At 55.7% G+C, this 22648-nt stretch overlaps 1 protein-coding gene across 11 annotated transcripts in view; it reads left to right on the forward strand.

Moving 5' to 3' along the window:
• SLC38A10 (solute carrier family 38 member 10) overlaps nucleotides 1–21906 on the forward strand; it is a 42238-nt gene extending 20332 nt beyond the window's left edge. For 4 of the 11 annotated variants that reach the window (XM_070559680.1, XM_070559684.1, XM_070559686.1 and 1 more), the window contains 7 exons: nucleotides 8628–8784; nucleotides 14696–14863; nucleotides 15186–15638; nucleotides 16225–16329; nucleotides 17458–17481; nucleotides 19759–19920; nucleotides 20183–21906. In XM_070559680.1, the coding sequence (XP_070415781.1) occupies nucleotides 8628–8784; nucleotides 14696–14863; nucleotides 15186–15638; nucleotides 16225–16329; nucleotides 17458–17481; nucleotides 19759–19920; nucleotides 20183–21243 (2130 nt within the window). In that variant the 3' untranslated portion in view covers nucleotides 21244–21906. The remainder of the gene's footprint in view (nucleotides 1–8627; nucleotides 8785–14695; nucleotides 14864–15185; nucleotides 15639–16224; nucleotides 16330–17457; nucleotides 17482–19758; nucleotides 19921–20182) is intronic. The other 7 variants (XM_070559682.1, XM_070559689.1, XM_070559687.1 and 4 more) reach the window with 3 other exon arrangements.
• The last annotated feature ends 742 nt before the right edge of the window (nucleotides 21907–22648 follow it).

The following is a 22648-nucleotide window of genomic DNA, read 5'->3' on the forward strand; positions in this document are numbered from 1 at the left end:
TCCTTTTCTCCCCAAAGCCCCCCGGTACATAGTTGCGTATATTTTTTTCAGTTGTGGGTCCTCCCAGCTGTGGAATGCGGGATGCCGCCTCAACATGGCTTGATGAGCAGTGCCATGTCCGCACCCAGGATCCAAACGGGCAAAACCCCGGGCCACCGAAGCAGAGCGCACAAACTTAACCACTCGGTCACGATTCCGGCCTCCTTTTTCACTTTCTTGATGACACCTTTTGATTAACAGATGTTCTTAATTTGAGTGTGGTTCAGTTTATTGATCTTTTTCTTTTGCTGGGTGCTTTTTATGTACTATTTAAGAAATTTTTGCTTATCCCATGGTCCTGAAGATAATTTCCTGTTACAGTGTGGAGGCTTTTTATTTTACCCGTCACATTTAGATCAATGCTCCATCTGGACTTGATGGTGTGAGGTAGGGGTGAGGCTCGTGTTCTCTATATGGCTGTCTAGTTGCTCAGCACCCTCCTCTCCCCATGGCACTGCAGCAGCTCCACTGTCATCAGTCACCTGTGGATGGGGGACTCTTCTGTCACTGGTCTGTCGGTCTCTCTCTTGTACTGGCGCTGCCCTGTTTTGCTGGCTGTGGCTTTCTGAGGAGTCTGGTCAGGCAGTACAAGTCCTGCAACATTACTCTTCTTCAGGATGGTCTTTCCCAGTGTTGGCCCTTTGCATTTCCAACTAAACTAGAATCAGCTCGTCGCTTCCCCCAGAGCAGCCTGTTGGCTTTCGATTGGGGTTGCACCGAACTACAGATCGCAGAATTGGCATCATCATTCAATTTACAACATTTTCTAATTTCCATTGCTGTTTTTTCTTTCTTTTATGGCTTTTATAGATTTTCAAACTTTTGGGGATTTCCTAGTAATCTCTGATTTCAAGCATAATCCTCCTGTGGCTGGAGAACACACACTGAAGAATTTCAGTCCTTGAACGTTGGTTGAGATGGGCTTTGTGGCCCAGCACATCGCCTACTCTGAGGATGTTCAGTGGGCTGTGCGGTCTGCAGTTGTTGAATGCAGTGTCCTATGTATGGTTAGGTCAAGTTTACTAACTGTGATTTTCAGGTTTAAATATTTTTACTGACTTTTTAATCTTTTCATTTATCATTATGAGAAAGGAATGATAATTTCCACTGTAATTGTAGATTTGTTCATCTTGTGTATCAAGTTTTGCTTTTTATTTTGAGGCTATGTTATTAGGAGCATACAGATTTAAGATTGTTATATCTTGTTAAACTGACCCTTTTTCTTGTGAAATGCCCCCTTTTAATCTTTGGAAATGCTTCTCTCCTTAAAGTCAGCCTTGTCTGATATAATGTAGCTAACCTAGCTTTGTTTTGGGTTTATATTTGCACAATATAGTTTTTTCCATCCTTTCTCTTTTGATCTCTCTATGCCTTTATATTTAAGATGTGTCTCAGCATAATAGCATATAGTTGGTTTTTGTTTTGTTTTTATCCAAGCTTTTAACAGGAGTATTTAAGATTATTTACAGTTTAATGTAATTGCTGATTTTGGGGGGATTAACGCTTCCATCTTACTCTTTGGTTTTTTTGTCCCATCTGTTCTTTTTTTTTCTTGCTGGCTTTTGTATACATCAAGCATTTTAAGTATTTCTTCTTTATTCCTTTATTAGCTGACATTGTATTTTTCTGTTCTTCTAGTGGTTATGCAAAGCAGTTTGATATGAATCCTTCACTTATTAGAGTTGACTGTAAATTAGTTTTTATTACCACTTCCCAGATAAGGCAAGTATCCTGTGATATTTTAACTCCATTTATCCTCCTCTGGCTTTTGGTGCTGTTGTTTTTGTGTGTTTTAATTTTACATATACTTTAATCCCTGCAAGACAGTATTATTTTTTATTCTTTTTAAAGATCGGCACCTGAGCTAACATCTGTTGCCAGTCTTCTTTTTCGTTCCTTTTCTTCTCTTCCTCCAAGCCCCCCAGTACATAGTTGTATATTCTAGGTGTAGGTCCCTCTGGTTGTGCTATGTGGGATGCTGCCTCAGCGTGGCCTTCTGAGTGGTGCTGTGTCCGCACCCAGGATCTGAACCGGTGAAACCCTGGGCCGCCGAAGTGGAGCATGTGAACTTAACCACTCAGCCGCGGGGTCAGCCCCAAGACATTATTCTTGTTTCAGATAGTCAATATTTATTTATACCGATCCTTGTGGCCTCTTGGTTTTCTGTCCCTTGGTCCCGTCTCCTGGCATGCTTGGTAGTTTGTGGACATTATGTTTGAGAAATTGGAGGGGTTCTGGGTGATGTTGTCTTCCATCCAGCCGACGGAAGGCAGGCAGAAGGCCTGTGTCCAGCTGAGGCGAACCTGTTTCTGGTCTGCTCTCACTCCTAGGGTATGGCCCTTCCCGGGTCTAACTAAGCACCATCACCCTCAGATTGCCTAGTGCCCTGCTTCGGTTTCATCTTCCTGGCATCTGCTCTCGTGGGACACTCTGCACAGCTGGCAGCTGGCACGTGCTTTGGGGAGAATTGCACACAGAACGTGGGTATTTTTCTCTGAGTTTCCTCTTCTCCAAGATCATAGCCCCTCAAGTCCTGGCTGCTGGGGAGCCCTCACTCTCAATTCCTGGTGCCCAGCCCTACGCATGTGTGCCAGCTCTGGGCTGCTGCTCTGTTATCCCTGTGCTCAGCACCACTGATCGGGAAGCCTGACCTAGAGGCACCTCAGTGCTTCTCTCTGTTCTCTGGGGTCTCGCCCCTCAAGTCTCAGCTGCCAAAGTGGTTCACCATTGTCTTCAGTGAGGTGATTTTAGTGAGTTTTAGGAACCCCTTAGAATATGAGGAAATTAACCCATTGCCTGCCGAATTGCAAATATTTTTCCCAGTTTGTCAAGTCCCAGTGTTTTAGTCCATCAGATTCTTTTTAGGAGGGAAAAAGTCATAGTTAGAAAGACCCTCCCACTCCAGTATTACTTAAAAAAAATTTTCCCTCAGTTCTTCTTGTACTTTCATGACTTCATTTTTTCATTTAAATCTTTGATCCACCTGTATTTTATTTGGATGAAAGAAACAGAGTTGGCATCCTAAGTTTTTTCCAAATGGTTCCCTGGTTGTCAGAACACTATTAATCCATCACTGATAGGAATGTTACTGCTTTCATATAGTAAATTCTTGTACATATTTAGGCCTAGTTTGGGTCTTATGTTTTAATTCACCAGCTGGCCTGTCTAGTCACGTGGCCTTCCACACTGTTTTAATTACCCGGTCTTGAGGTAGTGCCGCCTGCTCTGAAACACTTCAATGCTAATCCCTCTTCTTCACCTTTATTAATAACATTCTGGATACTCTTGCTTGTTTATTTTTAATATGAACGTATGAATCAGCCAATCTAACTCTAAACAAAAACAAGTCCAGCTTTTTGCTTTTTGGTCTAAGTGGAAGTCATTGGCGCTGTACATTAATTTAGAGAGAATCATCTGTATCTGGCTCGCCTGCAGTCTGTGCTCGTGAGTCTCCCTGTGCACGAACGGGCGTGTGCTCAGTCTCATCCCCTCTTGGGCCCTCTTCTCTGTCTCCGTCTCGCAGACACCGCACACCTCCCGTACCATGTCTGGGAGATGGGGATCCCTTCTTCCACTGGTTTGTCTAACTGCTTGTTGTTTGTATATAGGAAGGCTACAGATTTTCATATATTAACTTTTTAGCCCTTTACCTTACTGGACTGTCACAGAATCTCTTGATAATTTCACTCTTCTTTTCCTTTGTTACGACTTTTCTTTCTCTCGTCTGTGTGTTGTCTCGCAGCCCTGGCCGTGGCGTTGGTGATGTGAGGGCCCAGCTTGTCGTCTTCCTGCCTCAATTGGAACAGCTTCTAGTGTTTAACTGTTTAATGCTGGCTTTTTCTCACGCCTTGGTGTGTACGTAGACATAAACGCACGCGGAATCGTGTTAAGGAAGCACTCTCTGCCAGTTTTACTGTGGTTTTTAAAATCTACAGAGCTTGTTGAATTTTATTAACTACTTTTTGAGCCTGTGTGGAGAAGATGCTAAAGCTTCTCCCTCTGAGTCAGTGTCCTGGTGAGCTACATTGTGAGTCAGTTCTGGACCATAGACTGTGGTGTAGTGTTGGTACGTGCTGCCGTGTTTTATTTCCAAAGACGAGTCTTCTGAGGAACACACTCAGAAATGTGGCAGGAGTTTGGCATGCCAGGCCTGGGGCCTAAGGGCATCTGCTTGGGATGTGGCAGGGTACCTGTCCCCCGTTCTCCCCCCGCCCCATCCTGGGAGCTCTGGCTGCCGCTCCTGAGGAAGGCACAGACCTGGCGTGAAGCCGAGTTGGCTCGCCCAGCTTGCCTGAGCTCTCCTGGGCGCTGCGGGGCCTGTTCCCCACCACGGACCTCCAGAGGAGCCAAGAAAGGTGGGGAGCATGGACCTTCTGGGAAACGTCCTCGGAAGAATATGCTGGAACTGTGAGAACACAGTTGGCCCTTATCCGCCATTGTGTGGTTCACCCTGTAACTTGAAAATTGGAGAAATCAGAGGGTCTCTCTAGTCCTGACTGACACAGAGGAGCTTGGGTTCCATTGTCTGGAATTGATGCTTCTGGAATTGATGCGCTGTTGCCTGGAAGCCAGCAGAGGGAGCAGGAGGTTCTGACAGGCTACCAAGAAGATTGCCAAGGAGGGGCGGGTGGGAGCCCAGAGCCAGGAGGAAGTGTTCACAGCCCAGCCTGCACCAGGCCTCCATGCAGCTGTTCTCCAGGGCAAGGAGGACCACTCCTGGGGCAAGGAGCGAGAGAGTAGCAGCGCCTGGGGTGGGCGTCCGAAGGCCAACCCTTTGCTCCTGAGAAGATGTCAGTAAGTAAACGTGCACCGCGACTCGCAGAGAAATGAGCCCCCACGGGTTGGCCATCTGATCTGAAGCAGAGCATGACCCCCAAGACCCTCAGCTGGAGTCCACGTGCTGGCTGGGTGCCTGCCTGACACTGACCACACCGGCCTGGAGACCGTAATTGGGGCGTGTGGCTGCAGGGCAGCAGCCCTGCCTACAGGCTGACCTGTCTCGGTACTGAGCTGCAGCACGTGAGCCTGCGGGTCTGCAGACACCTGGAGGTGTCAGGAGGGACAGCGAACGTGTGCTCCTCACCCCTGGCTGCTTCTCTCTGCTCTTGAGTTGGGGACCCTGAGCAGAGATGGAGGCTACGGGTCACTGTTCAGGGGTACTCTGGGATGCCAGGTTGTGCGTGGGCCCCAGGCCGAGCCCCTGGTTTTCCAAGCCTGGGCTAAGATGTCAGGGTGTATTTGCACGTCTCCTCCTGGCTGGCCCTGCCTGGGCTGGGAGGACTCAGCGTCATCAGGGCTCCGTGAAGGCGGATGTCCGGCACATGGGGCACGTTTATCTCCCTTTTGCCGGGTCGGAGCAGCCCTCTGGACTCGCAGAAAGTTGTACCCGGAAGGTGCGTGCTGAGGGGCCAGGCTCGGGCCCCAGAGGGGGACCCGACAGGGCCGTGGCAGCCCCTGCTCCCCACACTGGCTCCACCTGAGTTCCTGGTCCATCCACCGCTGCCGACCCGTACAGGGGCTGTGTCTCTCCTCACTGGGGACTTTGGGAGAACCAGTGACCACTCCTCTTTGCCTACGTTCAGCAGTCAGCTTCCCAACCTCAGTGGCCAAGCAGGAACCCAGGAGCTCTGGCCGCTCACTCATCCTGGGGCCTCATAGAAGCCTTGTGTCTGTGGGACAGGTCTGCAGTCAGTGCCTCAGGGGACTTGGGCGACACCTGTGCCCTTTCCACATGCCCGGCCCCCCTGGGGCGCCACATGCTGCCACGTGGGTCTGTTCCCGCCTGGCTCTGGCTGACTCTTGCCTTCCAGCACTTGCCACCTGCAGACTGCAGTCTGGTCACTGCATGAGCTTCACCCTGGGGACTGAGACTTGCTCCGTGTCAGGCACAACCCCACGTGTCCTCACTGATGCCTGTGGCGTTAATGCCATGGTTCCCCTCAAGCTGGGCGTCTCTGGCTTCTCTGCCTGGGTGTTTTCGTGGGCCCGTGGTGTTTCTTCAAAGGAAAGGGTGAGAGTGGAGAGCTGGGATATGTACCCCGTGACAAAGGCTCTGGCTGGGCCAGCAGGCTGCTCACGCTATGGACAGCGGTCAGCTGGCAAGTGCCCCGCACAGCCCAGGGGTGGCTTGCAAGCCAGGTGTGTCAGGAGACGAGTGGGGTCTTGGCAAAGAGAGAGGGTGGCGACTGCCACCAGATTGGGGAGATGAAGGACATGCTCTGCAAGTGGGGACATGGGATATCTCAGGCAGGTGGCAGTGGCAGGTATGTGCAGTGCCACATGGAGCTGGGTTCATTTTCTGGAACTCCTGGCTCCATGCAGGCCCTTCTTCTTAAATCGACCTTAAGCTGAGGTTTTCTTGATCTTTCTCAGGAAGCTCGCTATCTCTCAGCATTGACAGAGTTAATGTTTTTTATTTTGCATTTGATTTTTTTCATTAAGCCCAGGAAGTTGCGTGTTGAAATAAATCTTTCGAAGTCTTGGATGAAATGTTGCCTTTGGCTTGTCAGTCTCCCATGGAAATGTTCATTGATGTCCTCGTAAAAATACCTGACGTACAGTGACCAGTCAAATGTCTTCATCTTTGTGTCAAGACCATTTTAGCACGGCTCAAACCAAGGCCTGGAGGTGAATGGGGTTTTGTTGCTGCCCCGGGGCGTGGGGAACCCCAGGCTCACAGAATTCCCCCCAAGTGCTGTTCTCGGTGTCATTCTGGAACTGTCTTCCTCCCGACTGGCTGGTGGTAGTGGGTGGAGTCGCTCTTTTTCCCATTTCAGTATTTCAGGGCTCTCGCTCAGGTGTGGCGATTACCCTCTCAGGGCTGCAGGAGTCCAAGTTGGGACGTGAATTTTTTGTTGTTATTTCTCAGCGACGTCATTTCTGCCATTGCCTGGAAAAATATGAAATGAGAGAGATTTAAAGTTTCTTTCTTTCTTAATTTTTTAAAACTACTTTGGTCATATTCGGACACCATCATTGCTCCACAAATTTTCCCTTCATGGTAAGAAGATGTGATATGCTGATCTGTGGGCACACAGCTGAAGCTGAGCAGCCACACACTTTTAAGAAAATAATTGGGGCGAAGGGCGGGGCTCAGGAGCTCTGCCCTGAGCTGTGTATTGTGGAGTCTGCAGATGCTGTTCCGACCAGAGGCACAAATCCCACTGCATCCCTGCACGCACCTCAGGCGGCCGCCAGCACCTGACTGTGCTGGCTAGGGGTCACTACCAGAGGGCCCCTTGCGACACCATGGCCAGGCCTCCTGCACCATGGCTGACCCCAGGAGCATGGCTAACACTTTGTGTCCATGAGCACTGACCCAGCTCAGTGTTCCTGGAGTGGCAGTGAAGAAAATGGACTTTTTCCCTGAGGTTTTTTCCTAGCTGTCAGCATCCCCTTCAGGAGTACGGGTCCTTTCTTCCTGTGGAAATCTCTCTTCTCTAATTGTGTTGGACCTAGGAAAGTCTCACTGGTTCCTTTGATCTGATATTTTTAGAGTCAACATGCCTTTCAGAAAAGGGTTCTGAGTTCTGGCTCTGAGCCTGGGCGGAGGAGGGTGGCGGGGTCTCCCTGGCTCTCCGGCAGGCCGCCTCACGGGCTCCTCTCCTGCAGAACTCTGCAGAACCAGGAGTTACTGCCCCCTGGGGAGAGCCGGGTGGGCTGGGCCCGGGCAGGGCAGAAATAGCAGCATCCACTGCTGTGGTGGCATGAATGGCACAGAGAGCACTGGTCCAGCATGTGCACGTCTTAAAATAGCAGGAGCTGCAGGGGGAGACAGTTATATAATGTGGGGTTGCTGTACTGAATTACTGAGGGCAGCATTTAGGATCAGCTGTGGGGTCCCTCAAAGGAGGGACGGGGACGAGGCCCCTTGACTCTCAGGCATGCCTCCAGTGCAGCTTACTGGGCAGCACCAGTGGACACCCCCAGCTAAAGCGGGCAAGGAGCCGCCTCCTCCACGGCTGTGTCCCCGTCTGGGCCTGCTAGGTGACTTTGGGGGACAGATTGTTCATACTTGGGCTGTGAGGAGCCAGGCACCCAGTGGTCTGGGCCTTCCGTCTACATGGCCACTGGGGGAGGGGGTGGGACATGCAAGGGCCCACCTTCAAGCTGGACAGTTGCCCTGAGATTCTTGCTCCTCTGGGCAAAGCTGTCAAGGGGCCCAGTCTCTGTAGCCGTGAGTGCAGGCGTGTCCAGCGCCAGGCTCTCCAGCAGGCCTGGCCTCTCCAGCAGGCCTGGTCACTGTGCTCTGCCAGCGAGCAGGCCCCTCTGTTCATGCACAACGCCCCAGCTTCCTTCAGGCTCCCCTGGTGCAACCCCCCCGCCAGCCCCTCCCCACATCACCAGTGCAGCTCCAGCAGGTTTGGCCAATGATGCTGTCACATTAATCAGTGCAGCACCTTCATCTCCTAGTGGTCAGGGGCGCTGGTTGGCAGATAGGATCATGGCCTGCGCGCACTGTGCCCCCAGTCCCTCCCATTGCGCTCACAGAGGGGGCTGCATACCCCCACACCTCCCACCTGCCCTGGGAAGGGTTGGGGAGGGGGAATATGTGACCTCTTTTGCTCCTGGGTCTTTTCCTCCTCCAGGTGGTGCTGTGGGTCGGTGTGGGCATCCTGGTGGTCAGCACATACATCACCCTGTCCGTGAATGAAGAGACCCCCATGGACTTGGCAAAGGAAGCCCCTGGCAACCCGCTTGGAGAGGCCGAGGGTGCCATGAAGGTGGAGGTGGCCCGGCTCCCAGGTAGGTGACTCTCAGGTACACACATGGCTGCCCAGGCAGCATCACCTCAGGGTTATGAGACGCAGGCTGTCTCACCTGCCAGCTGCCTCCGTCCTGTAGGGTGATGGAGGGCGGGGGCAGGGGACATTCAGGGGGCTAGTAGTGGGCGGCCGCCTGAGTGCAGGGGACAGACAATGGATGGTGGACAGCAGGGCTTGGGTCTCACTGCCCACCATTCAGTGCACTAAGAGGTAAGTAAATTTGTGGCTGTTGCTCACATTTGTTTCGTTTTAAGGGTGTAAATTTCGAGCCAGGTTTCATGTGGACAAAGTCAGTGATGCCCCCTTGGCTTGCTGTACTGTGTCACGGTGTTGTCACTTGCCCTTGCTAGAGTGACGGCCCACACTCCCTCCTGCAGCTGCAGGCCCACCCCAGAAGGCCCCGCCTGTGCTGTGGCCCTGACACCCACCTGTGGGTGCACTCGTGGGGGTGCGGGGGTGCATGGTTTCCAAGCGTGGCTTTCCAGAGTACAGTAGGGACTCCATTGTGTCTGGGGGTGGTTGGTGCTTGGGGAGCTGAGAGAAAAGAGGCTTCTTGAAGCCTTTGGCCCCCCCCAGGCAGAGATGGGAGGGAGGCGCAGGGACGGCTACCTCCACGCTGGCCCCTTGTTGCCCGGCCGCATCAGGCTCGGGTGGTGTCTGCGGTAACATTCATTCTGGGGGCTTCTGCCCTGACACTGGTTGGTTTTTATGCATTCACATGAATGGTGCGTACTTGAGTGTCTGGCTCACCTCCCCTGCAGAGAGACCCCTGGCTTGGATTGAGATTGGCCATGCTGCCCGCCCAGCATGCCTCTGGGGGGAGGCCCCGTAGGGAAGCAGTGCCGTTTGCTGGTGGATTTCAGGTGCCTTTGGCGGTGATGGCTAAGGAGTGCCTGCCCTGGTAGGAGCCTGGGCTCCCCACCTACCGTGACTGACAGGGGAAGGGTCCCGAATGGCTGGCAAGAGAGGTGAACGTGCTCCGCGTGCTTGCTGGTGCCGGCGAGCCTGCCAGCAGTTGGAGGCACGTGGCCCTCGGATTTGTTCCCGTCTCTTCCGGTTTTTCCTCCCTGTGCTTGGAGAGCCCCGGCTGGAGTCAGCATCCCACACAAACTCCCCTGCAGAGAGCAGTCTCTCTGGGCTCTCTTCTTGGGGGTCCCTGAGCCCGGAGTATTGGGGCGTGCGCTCGTGTGCCTTCCTAGGATGGCGAGGGCTGGCGAGAAGATTCCCCCTTTGCAGGTTCCTTGCAGAGAGGGCCCCTGGGAATAGTGGGGTTCAGCAGAGAAACAAGTTGGAGTGGCCAGAAGCTGCCTGGGCATCCAAGCCGAGTTTCACAGATTTGGTAACTTGGACGGGAAAAATCCACTTGAAGAGGGAGGTGGACGTCATACGCTCACCCCTCTTGACACCTGCTGGGTTCCTTGGCCCTGTGTACTATGGGGACAGAAGTGGACTTGGGCACTGGTGTTCTCTGTCTCAGCCGGCTGCAGGCCTGCCCGGTAGTGGATTTCTCAGCATTAAGGCAGCACCAAGCTGCTTGTCCCCATGTTGCTGCGCGGCCTCCAGCCCACGGCCGGCGGGAGCAGCTGCATCCTGTCATGGAGGCGGGCCGCGGGCCGCTGGCTCACCTGGAGCCCGCCGCGGCCACATCTGGTTTCCATTTCTTCCACGAGGCTGTAACAAAACACATGGCCCCTCTCGGAACCACATGCCGTTTGTTTGTAGCGCCTTCTCCATTTTTCTCACCCCTGGCCTCCCCTGTAATTGATGGGTTGCCTCGTTGAAGCAGAGCTGGGTCCATAGGGACCTTTGCCGTGTGCGCACCCCATCCGACTTCTGCCTGTTGGCTTGTGAGCATAGTTTTATTGGTCTCTTTGATGTCACAGAGGCCAAAATGGTACAGACTTTCTTAGCGCCCTGCACCGGCCCTGGGACTGCCAATGGGAGTCCTGCCCTCCTGGGGACACATGTGACAGGCACACACAGCCTGGCATGCTCTGTGAGTGCGGAGCCCACGCATGCGGAGCCCACGCACGTGCTGGTGAGGTGCACAGCAGGTGTGGAGGGAAGAGGTTGCTGAGCCCTGCAGAGGCTCTCAAGGCAATTATCCATTTAAAAAAAAGGCAAATTAGGCCATTTATCTCCTGTCTGATAGCGCCCTAGAGGTCTGGCAGGGCGGCGCTGTCTTCGTAACACTCTCGGCTCCCTCTGACTACAGCCACGTCCCCTTTCTCCTCCCAGCGTCTGCACCCCATTGGCAGTGTTGGGGAGCAGCCTTGGCCTACATGTGTTGTCTGACTCATCTCATCCCCCCAGAGGGAACGACACAGCTGTGCTTCTGCTTGGGGAGAGAGAAGAGGAAGGGGCAGGCTGGGCCTCTGGGTGCCTGGCAGGAGAGCAGATCAGGCCTTCAGTGGCATGGAAAGGAGGAGGGCCTGTGGGCAGCAACTACGCATCCGTGCATTCGCACTCAGGTCGCGGAGGGTGACCACAGGCCGGAGTGGGAGCTCGCCACTTCCCCTCCCTCTGCTCCATCACAGTGCTTCTCCCAGGGACTCCCTCGACTGCTGCCTGTCACCAGCACAGCCCCGTGCACACAGGCGGGAAAGTATCCGAACTGTGACAGATGCCAGTGTGCGTGTGAGGGAGACTGGCTCCACGCATGGCTGCCTTCTCTCTAGTCTGGGAGCAGCATGGTCCTGCCTCAGCTGTCCCGTGCCCGGGGAGCAGGGGCTTTAACAGCCCCCATGCTGCGTGTCACGCCCCCTGCCGCTGCTTGTGCTTTCTGTCCAGCTTCTCTGCCTGTGTGCGAGGCTGCGGCAGCGAGCTCGTTGGCGCTGTCCAGATAACTGCGCCAGCGTGGCCAGATTCGGAAGGGTCCCTCGGGCAGGGAGGGCGCTGCCTTCTGTGTCCTGCCCTGAGTCACCTCGGCCCACCCTCGTAGGTCCCCCAAGGAACAGCACCCCCGCCTCCACCTCCTGCCCGTGGCAGACGCGCCTGTTTGCAGGAGAACCATGAGGAGGGAGCCAGACTGGTGCCACGGCCACCACCCGCCGGGACACTAGGGTCCAAGGGGCCGTTGAGACTCCCACATCTTCGAAAAGATGAGAGAATGTGGTAGTCAAGGTTTCCCTGCCAGCTAAGTCAAGAAGAGTGGGTTTCAGAAATGAGCCCTTAGCAAGTTATCCTTTCTCAGGACAGCGTGGAGGCAGGCACTTGGAAGGAAAGGCAGAAATCAGTTATTGGGAAAGTTACCCAAAAGCAGGGCCGGGCTTTTTAAAGTAATGTCGGCTGGCTGCTCTTGCTTCTGAGTGCATGGCCCTGGGGTCCTGCGCGTCTCCTGAACTTGGGGCTGTTTTCCAGTTGACAGGGACTCCATCTGTGGGACTCAGGTGTAATTTTAAAAGTCACTTTAATTTGGTGCTGGGCAGTCGGAGATGACTTCTTCCATCTTTATTGATCACAAGATGCTCAGAGGTGGGTCGATGTCAGTGACTAGCAGGGTGCACCCCCAGACTTGGGACGGTGGTTTCAGAGGGGAGTCAACAAGGAGGAGCCCTAGCCCCCGGCCCTGCCTTCCAAAGTGGAAACCAGCCTCGGGTGCAGATTTCCTCATCTCAGTGGACAGGGGCGGCTCTAGATGTCATACCCCCCATACTGCCATGCGTCCTGGACCCCAGAGACAGAGTCATAGGTCCAGTCCGCCTGGCCCCTTCTCCCTGAGCCAGCCTTACAGAGTGACTGGTGCCCACACTGGATGCTGGAAAAGAGCACCTGATGGGCAGCCCTCTGTCGGCCTATCTCAGGGCGCTCCCGGCCTGACTCACCGTCAGGAGGGTAAGTGTGTCCCTTGTCACCATGCAGTGCTGTTCTGAGTGTGGAGGGAGGCCGCTGACATCCCAGACTGCCCAAGCAGTTGGGGAGCTCCCACCGCCCACAGAATGAGGCCTCAACATGGAATTTTCCTGGGTCTGGTTCCCTTCGCCTGGGATTGCTGGCAAGTCATCGTTTTCGGTAACTGGAAGTGACGACCTTGAGGACGAGCGACATGGGGCAGCCAGCAGCTGACCAGGGAGGACCCTTTGGGAGCCCCCTGGGGTTTGAACTGGCTGTGGCACGCCCTCTGTGGGCTGCTCCTGAGCCCAACTGCTGCTTGCCTCCCAGGACAAGTTGGGGCCAGAGCCGCCCGGCTCCCACTTGTTGCCTGGCTCTCACTGGCGGGAGAGCCACCAGCCACCCAGGGCGGTTTCCTGTCTTTGCGCAAGCTGAGGCTATGTCACCATCGGAAGCAGAGTAGGCATGGGGCTTTCAGTTACTAATTCTGAAGTTTTATGTTGGTTTCACTGCAGCCAAGAGGCGTTGCTGGCCAACTGTCCCGATGAAGAGCTCGGTTCCGTTTTAGGAAACACCGTGTCCTTTGCCTGCAGACAGCTGCGAAGGGTGGAGGCTGGGCCAGTGGCCTGCCGGGTCGGGGAGCCCCGGGCCCCGCAAACAGTTGAGAGTCATGCCTTCCCACGATGATTTCCAGAGGGTGGTCCCTCCCTGCATGCCTGACGTGGACTAATTTTGTTCCCTGCCGAAACAGGAGTGCTCAGGGGCGACTTGGTCCTGTGACAGACGGAGCCTTTCCTTCTTTTCTCGTGTTTTTCCCTCCCCTCCTGGCCCCTTTCTGAACTCTAATCTGCCAGACAGACACCTTGATTTACGGGGTTCTGGGGTGAGCGCAGGGGCCTCTGCCAGGGTTAATTGTGTGGCGGTGACCAGAACATTTTCACCTGCTCAGGCCATGGCCACACGCTTATTTGAATTAGCCACTTGGTTAAACTGCGCAGTCCAGGGTGTGCTTCCTGCTAACTAGTCCCCCAGCACCCAGCAGGGTCCCTTCCCTGGACGTCTGTGTAGGGGACAGACCAGCTACCTGCTGTCTGCCTGTGTGGAGGTGCCTCCCCAGGCCGGCACATCAAGTCGGCCTGGGGCATTTCCTCCTTGGGGAGGCAGCAGGCCCCCATCTGAGCAGGCCTGTAGTGAATCCCCTCAATGTCCTCACTCGGGCCCCTCCAGCTGCAGGGCCATGCACAGGGCCTTGCCAGCCAGCAGCACTGCCGCCCACAGAGATTTCAGCCTCCCTTCCTGGCCAGTCGTTTCCTGAGATGGGAGCAGAGGTTGCGTCAGGCCTCTGAAATGAAATGACTGTTTTGTAGAGTTTTTTCTCTAGATAGCTCTTTAGTTTCTGCCACGTTAGCCTAACACGTAGAAAGGAGAGTTTAATGGAGACAGTTTCCTAAGATGCTCTGCTGGGCCTGGTTCTGTGGGCCCTCCTCGTGCGCCTCTCACCTGGGACCTGCGTGCGGCTACCATGCAGGGAGCTGTCGGGCCTCTCAGAGCATGGCTGTGGGATGCAGGGGGAGTGGGGCGGTGGGCAGTGGGAAGGGACACTCTTTTCCTTGATTCCTTTCAATACTGATTTCCACCGTCAGCAGTAAGACATCGACAGAATTGCCATCAGCCTTCCCGTCCCCGCCCCCCAGTCTGCAGCAGGGGCTGAGTTTGGCAGGTGGTTGTCCCCACAGATGCCTTGCCGGTTGGCCGCCCCCAGCCCGTGACAAGCTGCGGGCTCGTGCTGCCCTCTGGTGGTGATGGAGTGTTGCTCTTCTGTGCCCAGTTAGGTGTAAATTGCATTTTGACATATTTTTGTTATGAATACACATGAAAAATGACAGTTTTCTGTGCTACTTAGCTGCTAATGATTGAAGAGGGAAAACAAATAACTGCTTAGGCTCTGCCACTCAACTGGGAAATGTGATTACAATCCAGGGAAAGCTGCCTGGCACCTGTGCTGATTGGCGGTGTGGCCGTGTGCAAAGGCTGCTCAGTTAGCTGTGCTGTGCTTACAGGCCAGAATCCAGTTGTGGACGTAGCCGGGGATGGCCGAGAGAAGCCGAAGCTGCCACGTGAGAAAGATGAGATGGAGCAGGCCCAGATTAAAGGCCCCGTGAACGTGCCCCAGAGGGAAGACGCCGAGGAGAAGCAGGAGGAAGTGCAGCTGGATCGGCCCGGGCAGGGTAGGGTGGCTGCCCAGCGGGAGGCCAGAGGGCGAGGAGGGGCGTCCTTGGGGCGCTTTCCCTGAGCTTACCCAGGTGTTGGTCCTCTCTGCCTTCTTCCTCTGATTCAGGTGGATGTTTTGCCCCTGACCGAAGCAACTGATTGGCAGCGCGCCCTCTTGTAGTTTTCTAGAAGTAGCATCAGTCCTCAGCTAGACAGCTATCATATTATAAAAGGTGGCACTTGCTGGCCCATTTCACTGTCGGGCACTAGAACCCAGTTCACAGTCCCTGGGCCATCCTCCCCCGCCCACTCCCCTACACATCTTCTGTCTCTTTCCAGGCGTTGCGGTACCTATGGGTGAGGCCCACCGCCACGAACCCCCCGTCCCTCATGACAAGGTCATGGTGGACGAAGGTCAAGACCAAGAAGGACCAGAGAAGGAACATCCATCCAAACACATGAATGAAAAGGCTCCTGGGGGCAAGGGTCAGAGGGAGCCTCCTCTGCCGGATTCAGAGAGAGGGAGACCTGGACAGGACCAGGCCTTGGAGGCAGCAGGTGGTCTTCCTGAAGAGCCTCAGAAGCTTCCAGAAGAAAACGGCCAGCCAGCTGTCGAGCCTGTGAAGAAGGAGCTGGGGCCAGGCGACAGGGGTGTGCACTTACAGCCCCAGGCGGTGCCCCCCGAGGAGCAGGATACCCTGGTGGCAGTTGCCAGGGAGAGAGCAGACAGTCTCCCCCTGCCAGTCCATGCCGCGGGGGCCATGGGCCAGCCGGCGGAGAAGAACGAGCCTGGTGGGTGTCAGCCTGGACCTGTCTGGGCACCCTCTCCTCTCCTTGAGGGGATCCCTGGAATGGGGTTGGACCAGGCTGGGTGAGGGGCCAGAGGGACCGATCACCCTGCTGCTGTCTGCTGTCTTTCTTCTCCCTCAAGATTAGCCTGTGAATGTAGCAGCCCCCGCAGCAGCTGTTGGGGAAGACCAGGAGTTTGGTGGCTTGACAGCTACTGTAATATCTGTCACACAGTTGTTTGCCAGACCACTAAATGTCAGGTGCTGCGCTGTGCCTGCGTGTCTGGGTGCACGCGGGGGATGGCGCGGGAGCACTTGACAGGTACCACGTTGTTAAGTGCCGTCTAAGAGCTGGTTAGGATGGTTCCTGCATGTTAATTGGCAAAGGCAGTTAATGCTGGCTCTCTGCCTATGAGATTGTTAAATATGTTTTATTACTTCCCTGGTAATCATCAGGTTGAATATACACTGTGCTGACGGGGGAGGGAGGGCAGTGGAGGGTAATTTTAGGAAGCGTCTGCCACCTTTGTCCCTCCTCTGCCTCCGTTTGAGTGTTTTGCAAACCTCCTGAATCTTCACCATGTGTGCAGGTGGGAAGGCTCCCCTCCCGGTGGGTGCCGGGCCGCAGGCAGAGCTGCGAGAGCAGAAGAACGTGGAGGGGCAGGTCGGAGAGCACGCTGGCAGCAAGTTGGAGGGTAAGGCTTTCCCACCGCATCCCCCCAGGGCCGGGGGACATCTGCCTTCCTGCCAGACCCGGAGCCATGACAGGGAAGGAACCTCAGGTGCCCATCATCTTGGGGCTTTTCCAGGCCACCCCAGCCTCTGCCCTTCCACTTTCCTCCTGTGGAGAGACCTAAAATAGCTCCCCCTTGCCTACTAACAGCTTCTTCTCCGGCACCTCCCTAGGAACATTTTTTATCTCCTTTTCTCTCCTTAAAAAAGAATCTGTTGCTCTGTCACATGGCTTTCCAGTACCACTTGTATTTCATTTCAAAGCAGATATGTTAATATTTCTAACACGTGTGGTATTTAAAGCCAGCCAGGTGTGGGGGCGTTAGTGCACCCAGACGTGTAGCTTATTTCGAGGATGGGAGGGCTGGGTGATCGTCACTGCTGTCTTAGCACCCAGCCCTGGCAGCAGCTCCAGTACCCTAGTCTGCCCCCTTAGCTTGGCAGGACATTTGTGTCCACCTGCGTGAAGACCCCTCGCCTGTCCCCAAATGAAAGCTCGGCACACCTTTTGTCTCCAGCAAATAAGGCTTGCTCTGAAGCCTCCTCCAGACCTTCATGCCCATTTTGGGGTGACTCCAGCTGTTGGCTTTTGACGCCCCCCCCCCTTCTCGTGGTCCCACCTGGTTGGGCACTGCCTCTGCAGTAGAGGTGGTGGCAGCCATCCTGGCCAGCGGTCACCCAGTGATTTCTTTGGTGACCAACGGGCTTCTGTGCCAAGTCCCGCTCAGGCTGCGCCCCCTGCGGCGTCACTGCTTTTGGTAGCAGTGTCCGAGGAGCGGCCCCCGGGCCCTGCAGGGACAGCCAGCCAGAGGGAGCCCTGGGCGTGGGGCGGGGGATGCGGCAGAGCCTTGGAGCGCCGGGCCTGGCGGGCAGTGCCACGTGGTGCTGGGGCTTCTGGAGTTCAGGAGCCACTTCAGGAATTTCACACACGTTCCTTTGTCTCTGGTTTTAGTCTCCCTTTATTTATTGGTTCCAGTTCTCATAATCTGTTATCTAAACCTGTTTGATTTTTAAAATTTTTTTCTTTCTGAAAAGAGAAGTTTTACGGTTTCCTATTCTTTCTTCCGTATGCCTCTCAATGGGATGAACAGCTGAAATCAAAAAGATAGTGGCAGGTATGACTCGAGAGGAGTGTGTTCCAATAAAAGGCCCATTTGTGGAGTTTTTAAAGATGCAAGAGCAGAGCTGGCACAGGCACGCCGTCGCAGTCACGGCCTTGCATGGAGCACGTGAGGCAGAGCTCCAGGAGCCGCACGCATGGTCTGCCCCCGGGCTCGGCCACAGCCCCTCAGTGGGGGCCCCCCTGATGCCCCACCCACTCCCTTCTTTCACAAATGCCCTGGTCTTTTTTAGCCCTGCTGTGGCCCCGCTGTCACCAGAAGACAGCTGAGTGCAGTCTGTAAGTGCTGGTTGCTTAAGGCCCCACCTAGGAGACAGGGCGGGAGGCCTGCGTTTACCTTCTGCTGTGTGCATGGCCCAATATTAATATATTCTGCACGTATATTAATATCTGGGCAGCTCTCATCCCATCCGCGAACCTGGTCCGTGGTCCTGATGGCCACGTGGGAGCCTAGAGCTGCACGGGGGGCTCTGGCTGTGGGCACAGCTTGTCACCTCCACTCTGTTTTACATCTGTCCTATATGTCGCTTCCGGCTGGACATGGCACCGCTTCCCCTCCTCCTCCAGCGTCAGTCTAGGGCTGATCTTCCAAGAGCCAGTGAGGTGATGGGGCCTGCTCCTCTGGAACCTGCCCTGGGGACAGCATATGGGCCATCCTTGTACCATCAGCCATTATGTGGTCATGAGCCACAGGCACCCAGGGTGACAGCATGGCCCCTGGCCTAGGTGGCTGGTCTGGACCCATGGGGATGGTGCTGTGCATGTTCCTCATCTAAAGGGAGGTCTGCCAAGCCCCATTCTGATTCACAGGACATGGCCTTTGTCTGGCAGGCGTCTTGATGACCTTAGGATGTCTGTATGGGTACCAGGCAGGGAGCAGGGGGCTGGCCCTTCTCCTGTCCTCCCTGTAGCCCTGTCCTCAGGGTGGCCCTGTCTTCTCTGCATTGGGCCCCAGCATGTTCCTCACCAGCCTGCCCACATGTACGTCCTTGCACCGGGCTCCAGGGGGAAGCCACCACAGTCCCTGGGAGAAGGCCCACTCCGAGTTGTCTGGCAGGTCACCGTTGGGGAGAGCAGGCCAGCACATCTGTGTGTACCTAGCATGTGGGTGTCTCACCAGATGGTCGCTCTCACCACTCACAAAACATTCTTCCTTCCAGTTTGAACTTCTATACCTGATGGCCCTAACCAGTTACGTCATCTTTCATGGCTTCCTATTTCAAGACTTATGTATCTAGGGGTGAGCCCAGTGGCATAATGGTTAAGTTCACGCACTCTGCTTCAGCTGCCCAGGGTTCGCAGGTTCAGATCCCAGGTGCAGACCTACACACCACTCATCAAGCCATTCTGTGGTGGCGTCCTACGTACAAAATAGAGGAAGACTGGCACAGACGTTAGCTTGCAACAATCTTCCTCACCCAAAAAAAGACAGACATACATGTCTAAAAGTTACACAACAACAGCTGCTCGCTGTGAATAGCTCATCCAGTGCTGAAGCGTTTGTTGTAATGGGGGCTCCCCCATGGACCCCCGGGAGGCCACTGCTGGTGCAAGGTGTTCAGACCTGGGGCCTCCCCTCAGTCCACATTCTTGGGTGGGTGTTCTGTGTTCGGTGGGTGTGAAAGAGCATAGCAGGCCCTCTTACACACACCTGCTGCAGCTGGCCAGTCCCTCACTCCTCCTGCTGCTCCTCCTTGCTGGTTTGCACCGGCTTCCTCGGGTGGTCAGGACCCGCTGCGTGTTGGAGGCCAACCTTGGTCTCACTGAAGTGAGACTAGCTCTTGTCTCTGCTGAAAAGGAGAACAATTCTGTTTTTAAAATTTTCCCCTTGGAGGGAACTTTCTTAAAGTACCAATATTCTTTTTTAAGAATAGTTGATAGTTTAAATCACCCAGCCCGGATCATCATTGTTGTTCTGCACACAACCTCGGCCTTTCTCTCCACATTTATTCCCAGTGAGCAGCAATAGGGTAGCTGGTATTCTGCTGGATGTGTCTAAACCACAAGCCAGTGTGAGAGTGGAGCCATTAGAAGGGTCATGGGCCACCACTGCGGAGGCCTTGGCTGTGCCTGGGGAGTGGCCCTGAGTGGCTCCCTCTGGCCTGAACAGCTCCCTGAGCTGGCTGGAGGGTGAGAAGAGCAGTGCCTATGCGGGGTGTCCTGGGGAGGCAGCAGGCAACCTTGGTGGTGTCACGTGTCACGCCACCCTCAGCCCTGCCCCAGCCTCTGAAGGGCCAGCAGGCTTTGATTGTCTGTGTTTTCTGAACACCAGAAGCTGGCAGGGCAGAGATGCTGGACCACGCCGTCCTGTTGCAAGTGATAAAAGAGCAGCAGGTGCAGCAGAAGCGCCTGCTGGACCAGCAGGAGAAGCTGCTCGCAGTGATCGAAGAGCAGCACAAGGAGATCCACCAGCAGAGGCAGGACGGCGAGGAGGGCAAGTCTGGGCCGGCAGGGAGGGCAGAGCGAGTGGGCAGTGGGGGTGGGGGTGAGTGGGGTGTCATTTCATGCATGATTGCCACAGCATCTCCAGGTGTCCTGTGTGGCTAGATCTGTGGCTCCGAGGCCTAGAGTCCTGCTGGGAAAATTTAAGTTTTTATTTGTAGTTCTTACTTGCTGGCAACCTGATTCCTTTTAGTCCCAACATCGTAGCTTCTGCTCATTTCCATGGCTAAATGGATGACCAATTTCATTTGCAGTAGATGCACAGCCCGAGCCTGGGGTGGCTGCAGCCAGAGGTAAGGAGCAGGAGGCCCACGACGGAGGAATGGTGGAGCAGCCCCCCTTGCGGCCTTTGGAACCAGTACTCGGAGCTCCTGGGCATCCACCTGCTCCGCCCCAGGGGCACGGCCAGCGCTCTGTAGAGGAGCCCGAGGGGGCCGCAGGCAGAGCCCGAGCTGGTCCTCCCGGCGGTGGGGGCGCTGACAAGGAGCCCCAGGCAGCCCAGGCTGAGCTGAGGGAAGGTCGGCAGGGCGCTGTCCCCGAGGCGGCCGGTGCTGGTGTGCAGGAGCGGGTCCCCGTGCCAGACCCTGCCGGGGTGCCCAGGAGCCCAGGGGAGCGCAACGCTGGGGAATCCCCCAGGCAGAGTCGGCACGCTTTTGGTGGAGGCTCCCACGAAAGGAAGAAATCTGGAAAGGAGGCAGCAGCTGCTGGTGCTGACAGTCAAGCTGCAGATGTGTTGGGGGCAGGGGCAGAGATTGGGGACCGTCACGTGAAGCCCCAACAAGTCGGCCAAGACCGGGGACCTGCAGGCCTGTCCAGCAGGTCAGGAGGAGCAGCCCCTCGGGCCCAGGCCGAGTTACGTCAGCCAGAGCACCGGGCTGTCTCTGCCGGGGGTCAGGGCGCACAGCAGGGCGGTCACGCAGAGGTGGGACAGAAGACCCTCGGCAGGGACCATGTGCCTGCTCCCGGGGAGGATACTGCTGTCCAAGAGCCTGAGCAGAGGCCAGACCCTGAGCTGGGGCCCAAGCCAGCCGTCCCCGGTGCTCAGAAGCCAGACAATGCCAAACCCAACCGAGACCTGAAAGTCCAGGCTGGCTCCGATCTTCGGCGGAGACGGCGGGAGGCGGCTCCTCTTGCAGAGGCAGGGCCAGCTTCGAAGGACAGGGTCATCACCAGCTTTAACCCCCTGCCTGATGTGCAGGTCAGCGACCTCCGTAGTGCCCTGGAGAACCAGCTCCACCAGGCCGCAGGGGGTGCTTTGCGAGTGGTCCACAGCCGCCAGATCAAACAGTTGCCCCCGGCCCTGGAGGAGCCCTGAGCGCCCACTGATGGCCACCATTCTGGTCAGCTGGTCTCCCCTGGCATGCCCAGGCCACCAGCAGACCTGGACCACGGTGGGCACCGAATTCTGGAGGTCACGCTCCGTTGAAGCCTGAAAGATGTTTAGCTGCAGCCTCGTTTTCCAGAATGGTTTTTGCCATCACTGTGGCACCTCTGTAACTCCCCCAGGTGACTGAGCTTACCACGGCCAGGAGGAGAAACGGCTGCTCTGAGACTCTGAGGAGATGTGGCATCTGTAGGGCCTTGAGGTCTGTGACCTGCCACCTCTGCTCTCTCTGAGACAGGTGGGTCCCGTGCAGCTGGGGGAGCGGCCGCCGTCACTGAGCGGGATCATGCGATTGAGGTGTCGGTGCCCTCAAGTGCGGGCACAGTCCCGGCACATGGGCTGCTCTGAGGACCAGCCATCCGGCCCCAAGTGTCCAGTTACTCCGAGTTTTAACTCTTTATCTAAGGTTGTCTACAAGTGTGGTAGAAAACCTTAACAAACATTCGCCCTCACTCTGCTCCGTACCCCAGGGGCGCGGGTGTCAGAAAGCTGCTGGCGCCTGCTCACCTCCACCTCTTCGTGGTCTGCTCCACTCGCCACATGCTCCGTGGGTCCCAGTCACGTTATTGAGATTAAAAAAAATACCACCACTGATGTCTTGTAGTAAGGTTGGTGTTGAGGTAAATTACCTAAAGGAAAACAGTCCAGGGTTCCGTACAACATAAAGCTGTGACTGGAGGTCGTACCTCACGGTGACCTGGGAACTGGATGTGTCCTAGCCCCGAAAAAGACCCCTAAGCAGGCAGACCTGCTCTGCTCAGAGCTCATCTGGACCCCAGTACCAGGCCCTCACCCAGGGGAGGGGAGGGGAGAGAGGAGGGGGGAGATGGGTTGGGGAGAGGAGAGGGCCACCGTCCTGAGATGAAGGGAGGGGAGGGGAGATAGGGGTTGGGAGGAGAGGAGGGGACCACCATCCTGAGATGAAGGGAGGGAAGGAGAGGGTAGATGAGGGAAGGGGAGGCCAGGCGGCTGGCCCTGGGCGGCGACCTGTTCTCAGGTACAGCATGCCCCCCCCCGCCCCCGCCCTAGGTCTGCAGGGCTCCAGGCTGTACTCTCTGGACCCAGCTCATCTGTTGGGAGGGTGTTGTGGTGTTGATCTTGTGTTTTGTTTTCAAGGAGCAGAAAAGCTGACAGTCCCAGAGGGTGCTGGGCAGGTGTGCCTGGCAGGTCTGGTGGGCTGTCCTACCTGCAAGCCCAGGGCCTTTGCCTGCATGGTCCTGTGGCACTCTCCTTCTGGGGTAGGGGGCATGCTCCAGACCCTACCTCGAGGGGTCTGTGTGGGCCACCCACTAACTGCTGGCCAGCCGTGTCCATGCCCACAGAAGGCCCACGGATG

This window comes from Equus przewalskii, chromosome 10, assembly GCF_037783145.1.
Source record: "Equus przewalskii isolate Varuska chromosome 10, EquPr2, whole genome shotgun sequence".
Lineage (NCBI taxonomy): Eukaryota > Metazoa > Chordata > Mammalia > Perissodactyla > Equidae > Equus > Equus przewalskii.